Source organism: Anneissia japonica, unplaced genomic scaffold, assembly GCF_011630105.1.
Source record: "Anneissia japonica isolate Jap-2015-1 unplaced genomic scaffold, ASM1163010v1 scaffold8218_len373358_cov135, whole genome shotgun sequence".
In the NCBI taxonomy this organism is placed as follows: domain Eukaryota; kingdom Metazoa; phylum Echinodermata; class Crinoidea; order Comatulida; family Comatulidae; genus Anneissia; species Anneissia japonica.
The window spans coordinates 41,737-52,383 of record NW_022699643.1 but is presented as its reverse complement, the minus strand read 5'-3'; the positions used below and the strand labels follow the sequence as shown (position 1 = coordinate 52,383).

The window sequence follows — 10,647 nt, the reverse complement described above, 5'->3', positions numbered from 1 at the left end:
TATTAGATTGGATTTATTCGGTGTAAACACCAAGGATAAGCCCACGAAAGTTTAGAAGAAGACCTATTTCCAGTGGAATCCTTCTGATGATGGTTGGGTAGTACACCGGCAGACAATCCTCTACTCTTTTCTGAAGAGTGTGCTGCGTTCTTTAACGTGCACATGGGCCATCATTGCACACGGGACCAACGACTTAATCGTCTCATGCGAAATATGTTTCAAATTATTATTTCTTTGATAGTGACTAAAAAAACTCGTTTTTGAAAAATTGTCAGTTACTTCTTTTGTCATGGTGGGGCAGTATTGTATCTTGTATTTCAGCCCTAAAGCTGAAACACATGGAGAGGCAGCAATGGGAATTGAACCGGGGACCTAGAGATCTCCATGGTTTAGCGCACACGCGCACACACTGTGGCTACCACTAGATTAGCTGACTGAGCTAAGCTTCTCTCTACATATATATATATATATATTATATATATGTAAATGATGATAAATTATATATATATGTATATAAATTATATATATTATATATATATATATATGTATATAAATTTTTAAAAAACAAATTTACACAAAAAAAAAAAACACTATCACAAAAAAAGCAATCTATGATAAATTCGCTTTCCACGACGAGTTATGATTTTCAACTTAGGAAGACTCAATTTAATTGCTGAATTCACCATGAAAAGTTAATTTTGCCATATACAATTGGATGTTAAAGATCAACTGTTTCGTGTACAAGCATTTGTAGGTTGTCTATGGCGATTCCTCTTCGGCAGCTTAAAGAATATCTTCATCTTACTCGTCAACAGTTTAGTAGACTACAGTGTACTACTGTGTCTTGGCACTTCTCTAATAGCTTTATATTTTTGCTCAGATACACTGATGGTTTAGATAACTCACTGTCGTTCCTAGCTATTCTCATGTTTTTCTCAACCTCTGACACTGACTATTTGAAATTTCTTTTGAATATATTATTTTTGTTGTTTCTAATTCTTGTGTCTTTTCTTGTTTTCTTTGAATGTGAAGGTGTGTATTTAATAAGTGTTATTATCTTTTCTTCATATTCTACATGGTACAGCACAAAATTTAAATATTTCACTCCATGCACTTTTTGTCCAATTGTTCAGAATGATCACATTCTTAAATATCTATCTCGCTTAGGAATACAACAATCAGCATTCTTACCGCCTCCTTGTAAAACTGAACGGTTCAAATTTCTTCCATACTCTCTAAATGTCTATCCGTCTTCTGACAACAAGTCCTCAATTTGTACTAGTCTGCTACATTGATCTATTGTTTAATTTTTTTAATAATTTTTGTGGCCATTACAAATATATATTGATGAATATAAAAATGTAAAATGTTTCTTGTATGGCAGATAATAGTCGACTGATGGCTTTTGAAGCAAATAAAAATTTAATTGAAAGATTGGACATTAGAATTAGAAGATAAAAATGCTACCATGGGAATATGCAAGTATCAGTTGAAAGCTTTTTAGCATAACCTAATTCTGCTTTGTCCAACAGTGTTTGATTCTCAGGTCTGTATTCAAGTGTTCCTGTAACTATCTGATTTTCTAGTGTACAGAAAAACAAATGATTATTAAACGTATCCTTCGTTTCTAAGTTGGCCTTGTGCACAGACTGGTAGATATTGGCGAACAGGTGTATCAGACACGTTCGCAGTGATCATTTCTTTAAAATTTCCATTGTATTTTGGTGGTTCATGCACACCAAAAGACACTATGATATCTTTAAAATTTGTTTTCTACTTTCTGAACCAGGTCAAATGTTATATGCTCTCCATACTCAAACTCCTGTCAGGAGCGGATTTAGCGGGAGTGGAGCCGGCCCCCTTTTAAGAGGTAAAAGAAAGAAAAAAAAAGATAAAGAAAAAGAAAAACTTATAGCCCAGACATCTCAAATGGTATTTCTGGGCGTCTAGAACAAATAATTTCGCGGGGGCATGCCCCCGGACTCTTTAGGACAGTGTTGTCTCGATCAGCCCAACTTTCGCACCCCCTCCCCCTTTTTGAGAAGGTTGGAACAACCTTTTACTGTCTATCTGATTCTAAAGCATGTTTCATTTTTAAAACCATCTTATTCAATGATATGAACTTCGTTTGCATAAATTTGCACATTTACCCTCGTCTTTTCAGCAATTTCTTTTGTTGCAAATAGTGTCGTACAGTTGTAGCAGCCAGCATTGTTGTGTCCTAAATATACAGATGTAAGCTTAGGAAGCACACTCTTTAGCCATGAAACTACATCTTTCATTATCGCTGCTGTGGGCTAGTGTTTGGAACACCGCAATGCAACAAAAATGTGCTAAGATATTTAATGTTTAAAAAATCTGCTCGAGATTCTCTGAATGCTGTAATCGGACCACCATCTGGGACATAGGGCTTCTTGTCGGGCGAATCCTGGCACCACACATACCATTAGGTTTAGGTTTATATTTTTTTACGATAATTCCTGACTTGTCCCAACAAGAAGGGGTAGAGGTGTTGCATGATGTGGTTAGGGAAAAGAGGGTGTATTCAGTGACTGGCATTCCCAGGCAGGTTAAGGTGCTGTGTCCAACTGGTGACACCACTGACAGAAATTGGTATGTATAAAGTGAAATTATTATAAACTCACCTTAAAAGGGTTTAAAATACCACTAAAACAGAAACATTGTTTTTTGTTTTTTTTATCACAACATTACTTAAAGTATAGAAAAATATTTATTATTGTTGTAATCAAAGGAATCTATGAGTAAATCTGCGGAAAAAACTGGTAAATTTTACTATTATAATTTTTTTTAAATGAAAAATGCCTGTTTTTCTGGCAATGCTTCTCGTACGTTTTTTAATTACCCACATTTTTTAAACTGGATTTCTCTAAGGGAGCATTAGAACTACCTATTTGTAGAAAATCAGTTCTAAAAAAGCACCACTTTGAGGTTTATGAGCAATTAAAGTTTGGAAGTTTTTCATAATTTCAAAAAAAAGAAAAACACCCCTTTTTAAAAACATGGTATCTCCCAACTACAAAATCCAAAAAACATCTACAAATATGGAACAGATACCCAATGTACTTACCTTATACACACACTCATTATTTTTGATAAATAAACCATAAGTCTATTAGAAATATTGTATCAAATTATTACTAATATTAACATTTAAAAACAGCAAAAAATTGCCAAAAACCTTTTGACTAGCGAGCTCGACCCATCTCATCTACTGTGTAGGTCATAGTAATTATATTATGTACTGTATGTTCAAAGTATCAAATAATAAACATCTGCAGGGGCAGATCCAGCCTGTGATGGGGGCATGTAAGTATAAGTAAGCGAGAATAATTGCGGCATCGTCTCTGTTGGGATTGCAAGGATCTTTCTTGAAGCGCTTGCACCTTTGTTAATAGGGAGCTTTTGATGCTAGAAGATTCATCCATGGGTGCACTAAGTAGGTTTAGCCAGATTGAGTCCTAGAATCCATGCGACCTCAAGAACTCGCATGTGCAGATGACTTTATGTGAATTCAGAAGCTCCTTGGTATTTCCCTGGTCACTGGATTGGCAGACCAGCACATTTTTGTGGAACTTTCTCTGCTCCCTGGGGAGTATCCCAAGTCATGCTGCTTTAAGCGCACAACGTTATACTTTCAATGCCACACTATCCTACCAGGTACCCATTTATACTCCTGGGTGGAGAGAGGCAAACGTAAATAAAGTGCTTTGCACAAGGACACAAGCAATGCGACGGGCGTCGGTCTCGAACTCCTCATCTGAGGTCCAACACCTTACACGCCACGCCACACGCTCCGTAATTTGAGGTAAGTTACTTTCGCCATTAAGCATGGTAATACTCCTATGAGATTTACATTTTTTTACAAAGAAATAGAAAAGTGCATGCAAAATTTACGTCCCCACACGCACCCCACCCCCAAAAAAAATCACCACTGAATTTATATCACCATCATAAGTGTATATTAAAATGAATACAGGTAAATACTAATAAAAAAAATGCCAATCACAGCAATTTAGTGATTGTAATTTCTTCATATAAAACACTGGTTATCTTGACATGCTCCTGAGCCAATAACAAGAATGAAATTACTTTTGTATGTACATTTAGTTAAAAACAAAAGGACAGATAATTTTCTTATGCAAAACAGATAATAACTACAAACCGATTGGGCGTGCAGGACTTTGGTCACTTCCGCAAAGGCTGCAATCCGGGCAAGTAGATTCATGATATTCTAGAATTAAATGAATTAAACAACTAATTTCATTTTTTGCATTTAAATAAAGTCGTTTACTAAATTAAATATGATGTTACGTAATATAAATAAATATAAATACTTAAATAATATTTAACATATTGCATGTATACAGAAACATATGCATATAGTTTGTTTTCTTTATTTGGAAATACAAAAATAAATGTTGTGCTGTAAATGTTCCTTGTAATAAAAGTGTATGTGTTAATAAATTATTGTGTAAAGGGTCTGTAAATCAGTGAAATCATTAGTTTTATTAGTGTTTCATCAATTAAATCTAAATTAATCCTCACTAATAATGTTCATTAATATTATATATTTTTCAATTGAATGTAATGCAGTGGCGGCCGTAGGGTAAGTTTCAGGGTATGCTAGGTATTGGCATATGATGTCAGAGAGGCACGCACCACCCCCCCCCCCCAAAAAAAAAGAAAATACTCGCCCATCCCCAGTCGAGCCCCTGCCCACAAATCATGCTCAAAGTACTTAAAAATCACCTCAAATTATCTCATTTTGCGAGTTGTCCCCTTCACCTATTTATCAATCCCCAACTTTACCTTTCCACCCCCATCAGCTTCTTTCCATTTCAATAACCCTACGTCACTGATGCTAGGGCCTGCTAGTAGGAAAAGTTTGTAAGCCTACTACTAGTATAGAGAATCAATTTTTTTTCTAGTCGAAATACAAAAGTACGTTATTTTTAATACTGGCATGGTTGAAGTATCTTCTCTTGAAAAGAATTTTTATTCTTGTATTTTAACAAATTTCAATTCAAATAAAGATAATTTAAAGTTTCTTCTATACCGGTCATATTTATGCAAATGTATTTAAACTTTAACCATTGAAATTAGGTATATAGATAAAATACCCGATCGGCAGTGGAGGTCCCGATTTGTGAGGAGAAGAGCATGCGCACATACTCTTGCTTCCATTCCAGTGTTAAGTTGGCTATTTTGACGCCACCACACGGTTGTCCACATAAGCAAATTTAAGCGTTTTAGGGTATGTTCTGACTGCCATTGACTCACTGAATACGCAATTGGCTGATTGAAAACTAGCCATGCGGAAATTCTAAGCAGCTGAGAGTACGATGCGATAGGCCAGACTGTGACTTATCCTAGATACCAAAGTAGGTAAAACATTGAAAAACTTTGCTATTCCAATTAAATGTAGCAATCCAGTTGAAAAATTAAGGTTTATATAGAAGATTGTGGCTTCGAAATGCTAAATAAAACAGAGAAACTTTACCATATACTGTATTGTTTTTCTTTAATTTGCTTTAGCTAGCAGGGTATGCAATGCATACCTTGCTTGCCTTGACGGTCCGCCACTGATGCAATGTTTAAGCTCCAGTTGTCACACATTGAAATTTGTTCGGATTTCTTTAGTGATTCATTCAATGATATACTTGAAGTATTTTAATAAATATGTTTAAGTTTAAAAACTTTGCCAGTCTCTTTATATTAAATTTAACTATAGAAAAGAAAAAAGAATAGTAAGTGTACAACAGCTAGCCTATTATTTTTGTCAGTCTCTTATTTTTAACTAAATTTAACTATAGAAAATAAAAAAGAATAGTAAGTGGACAACAACTATTATTTCTACTGACACAGCAAGTCTGGTTACATTATACCTTTCAAGAATGAATTTAACTAGAAAAGGAAATAAGAATAGTAAGTGGACAACAACTAGCCTATTATTTTTGTTAGTTTCTTTATTTTTAACTAAATTTAACTATAACAGAAAAGAAAAAAAAATAGTAAGTGGACAACAATTATTATTTCTACTGACACAGCAAGTCTGGTTAGATTATACCTTTCAGGAAGCTCTCCTGGTATTTAGTCACATCCATCCGTTTGGATTGGGTACAAGGAACTTTCGGTTTTTGGCAATCTTCAAATGGATGCAAATGTGGTTTGTCACTATTACATTGATCACATGCGATAGCAAATTGGTAGTTCAGACCTTTCGCCCATATTGTACAGATGTCACCAAAACAATCTTTTAGTAACTGGTAAACCTGTAGGATTTTCAAAAGTATAAAATGATATATCTATATTATATTTATATATAAGCCATAAAACACAATTGTGTTGACTGGCCAAGAAACATTGGACCATCGCTCAAGCCCATCGATGGACTGTCCTAATCTCTTAAATGATGCTAGTGTTATCGATATTGGTTTGAGTGATCATTTGTTGCTTTATACTTTTAGGCTATTCACCGATACTTTTTATATTGGGCCTTCAAAACGCATCTAAATTCATATACTTTGGGGCCGTTATGTAGAATCTCTATTGTATGATTTTAAAAATGCTCATTAGCCTGATTTTGCAAACATTCAGGACATTGCTGAGACCTAGACTTTCTGGAAATCATTCTTTAAAAATGTTCTTAACAAGCATTACATAAATAAATAAAACATTCCGCTCGAAGTATCATAGCCTCCCTTGGATAGGCTCTGAAATTAGAAGTTTATAATGAGTTATCTCAAGAGGTTTTCCTGTGTACAGCCTTGAAATTACAGCTTCTGCCATTTCACAGTCTATTTCATTAATTTTTAATTATTGCGCTGAACATGAGTTTTATCTTCAGAATGGAAAGCTGCTGCTGTTGTGCTCACTCATTAGGAGGCCCCCGCTTTGAGTTAGGTAACCATTGCCCTATTTCAATTATGCCTGTCATCGCAAAAGTGCATGAACACGTTATTTATGAGCAAACTCTTGATTTACTCAACAAGCACTCAATCCTTCCTAGGTGTCAATCTGGATTCCGCCTTGAAAGTTCTGCCCAGGATCTTTTGGTCAAATTTGTTGATGAAGCTAAATTTGCTATTGATAACAATGAAATAATGAGCCGACAGTTTGTGAAAAACTTTTCAGTTTCGTTAAATAATTACACTTTAGAAAACAAATCATCTGCTAAGGTCCTGGGTGTTATTCTTGAAGATAAACTTAAATTCCAAGACCATGTGTATGCAGGCTTTGGCCTTAGGAGGTAACTATCCTACCCCGGGATACATGTTTCGGGTATGCAGGCTTCGGCCTTACAATGTAACGTTCCTACCGCGGGATGCATAGTTTGGAGTATGCAGGCTTTGGCCTTAAGATGTAACTTCCTACCCCGGGACACATAGTCTGGGGTATGTGGGCTGCGAGCAGCCTTAGGATTTAACCTCCCTTCCTCGCAAAGCATATTTTGGTGTATGTAGGTACTTGAACGAGTCTACCCCAGGTTGCACATTTCGAATGAAAATGGCAGTGTTGTCAAAGAAAGTTGATGATGTTGTTTTGTCTTTAGTTGAATGTTTCGGGAGTCACATTTTCTTCTACTGATTGTGGGGTTCCCCAGTTAATGCTTTTGCCTTTGTTTTAATAAGTAAATTTTGCAAATGTATTCGTGTACTTTGGAGCTATATGTGTTTTTCCACTTTTTCTTGGTAATAGTTTTAATCTTGCTTTGTTATTCTATGGATATATAATTTTAAAATAAAGGATGAAATTTTTTTTAATGAAATTATGTTGTTGCCAAAACTGTTCTTAGGTGTGTTTCTCAACTGGGTTTCCTTTCATCTGACATCAAAAGTATTTTACTTAATAGCTTAGTGCATCGTTATATTGAATTCTGTTGCGATATTTGGTCTCAAACATTTCATTATACTCTTCATATTATTCATATGCTTTTTAAAAAATGTTTGCGTTCTAACTACAATCTTGACCACAGGTCTAACTACAATCTTGACCACAGGTTATCTATCCGTGGGCCTCTCGGGGACCTTAACTGGCTGAGCCTTTTCTCCTGTTGGCAATACATGCTACTCATTTTGTTTTCAGATGCGTTGTTGGACTTGCTCCACTGACAGTACATGGCAAAATTTGCCTGCGGTAAAAAGGGTCCTTGTGGGTTGGCAGAGGGGAGTGTAATTTATATCCGTATAAACATGCTACGTCAATAGAAGGGTCTACGGTTGGATGCTTAGGGACCAAAATTCGGAACACTCTACTACGTCATTAAATCAGAAAAATATTTACTTTTAAAGAACATGTTAAGGTCTTCTTATTTTCCAAAGCTTGAATCGTTGACTTTTTGGTTTATTTTCTTTCTGTTTTCTTGAAAGAATTGAAAATTTTTTGTCTATTTTACTATACATTTTTATACATTCAACAACTAAATAACCCTAAATGTTATTTTCCTATTCCAAACTTATGCACTACATTTTTTATCACTTTCTTGGTTTGTGTATAAAAGTTTGAAACAACTTTAAAACACAGGACAGGCATTCGCCCAATCATCGTTTTGTGGTACATGACATTCATAGAACAAGGTAACTTAAAACCCAAGAAAGTAAATTCAAATTCAATATTACAAGTAAGTATGAACAATTTAGGAATTCCTTAAATCAATGGATACTAATTAACTAAAGAAGCCGAAAAGTGAATAGTAATATTTATGTTTTATTTGAAGGAAGGAATTTAGATGTATTTAAGGCTTTTTTCAAGACTCAATGAATGAATTTATATGTAGGCCTCCTGTGTATTAGCATAAGGCTTTGTGTTGTATCAACTATTTAACACAATTCGATCTCAATCAAGCCCAAGATTCTACTCCATCGTAAATAAGGTTTTAATACCACTTGAAGAACTAGCACAGATATTAACACACAAAAAATATGCTGATTACAATTTTCATCAAATAAATTAAGTTTATTAATGTTTTACTCTTAGAACCTAACACACTTACTTTGATTGGTCATTAATTAAACTAAAACATATTAGGTAAACTTACCTTTCTACAAATCCTTTTACAAGGATCCTGTGCTTTTCCATCAACCCTCAGAATCATAACCTGAAGGGGAGCAAACAGTTAAATAGTTCAGATCAACACCTCAAAAGACAATGAATATAGTAAAAAGTAATTATCATTAAAGGATAACCGCTAAAATACACAACACATAATATGTTACAGTATATTAATTTTAAATAATATGTTGTTTAAAAACAAGTATTCACCTCAACCGTAGACTTGTTAAGTGGACTTAACTGCAGGATCATGTCGTGAGCATGATCTACATAGAACTCTCCACGCTTGCGATATAGTGGGAGATCACGACCTCCTTGATCCTGAGACCAAGCAATAATCCTAACGAGTGCCTTATGAAAGAGTCCGCTGGGAAGGAACCCTTGGAAGTCGATGTAGAAACGTATCATAGGAAACCTTTTTTCCACAAGCTTAGGAGATTCACACTCGAAGTCTTTGAAGAGACAGGGTACGAGGAATAGCCTTCCAGCTTCGGATGATTCAGATCCTACATCCTAAATATTCATATCAAAAATAAAAATACCAAACTTTACTTAAGGAATTATTATTTTTATTATTATTGAAGGTATGATTTTTAATTTCAATCAATCGTCAATTTTCAATTGTCAATCTTCATCATCTATTCATGCCACCCATTCTCACTCATCCACCATCTACTAATCAGCCATTCATCCTCAATCATCCATCATTTATTAATCAGCCATTCATTCTCATTCATCCATTCTCAATCTTTGATCATCTGTTAATCATCCATTTTCAATCATTCATCATCTATTAATCAGCCATCCATCCTCAATCATCCATTCTATTAATCAGTTGTCCATTCTCAATCGTCCATCCTCAATCTTCAGTCATCTGTTAATCAGCCATCCATTCTGAATCATCCATCATCTATTAATCGGTTATCCATTCCAAATCAACCATTCTCAATCTTCAGTCATCTGTTCAGCCATCTACTCTCAACCTTCCATCATCTATTAATCAGTTATCTATTCTCAATCATCCATTCTCAATCTTCAATCATCTGTTAATCAGCCATCCATCCTTATGCATTATATTTTTTTATTACTTTATTGGTTTGTGTGTAAATGTTCGAAACAACTTAAAAACACAGGACAGACACTCGCTCAATCAAATCGTTTTGTGGTACATGACATTCATAGAACAACTTAAAACACAAGAAAGTCAATTCAAATTCAATATTACAAGTAATTATGAAGAATTTAAGAATTCCTTGAATCAATGGACACTAAAAATTAATGGACACGAAAATTAAATAGGAATATTTAAGGCTTATTTTAAGGAATGAATTTAGATGTATTTAATTTATATATAGGCTAATAAGACTCAAGGAATGAATTTATATGTAGGCCTCCTGTGTATTAGCATGAGGCTTTGTGTACCATTGTATCACCTATTCAACGCATTTCGATCTCAATCAAGCCATCCATTCTCACTCATCCATTATCTACTAAAAAGCCATCCATCCTCAATCATTCATCATCTATTAATCAGTATCCATTCTCAATCATCCATCCTCAATCTTTAATCATCTG

The 10,647-nt window shown here is 34.6% G+C and overlaps 1 protein-coding gene across 5 annotated transcripts in view; it reads right to left on the bottom strand.

Annotated features, from left to right (window-relative positions):
- The window catches only part of LOC117103038, a 55,194-nt gene that overhangs the window by 3,516 nt on the left and 41,031 nt on the right, over positions 1–10,647 (bottom strand). For all 5 annotated transcript variants that reach the window (XM_033243498.1, XM_033243499.1, XM_033243500.1 and 2 more), the window contains 4 exons: positions 9,283–9,585; positions 9,059–9,118; positions 6,089–6,293; positions 4,184–4,252 (listed from right to left, as the gene is read on the bottom strand). In XM_033243498.1, the coding sequence (XP_033099389.1) occupies positions 4,184–4,252; positions 6,089–6,293; positions 9,059–9,118; positions 9,283–9,585 (637 nt within the window). The remainder of the gene's footprint in view (positions 1–4,183; positions 4,253–6,088; positions 6,294–9,058; positions 9,119–9,282; positions 9,586–10,647) is intronic.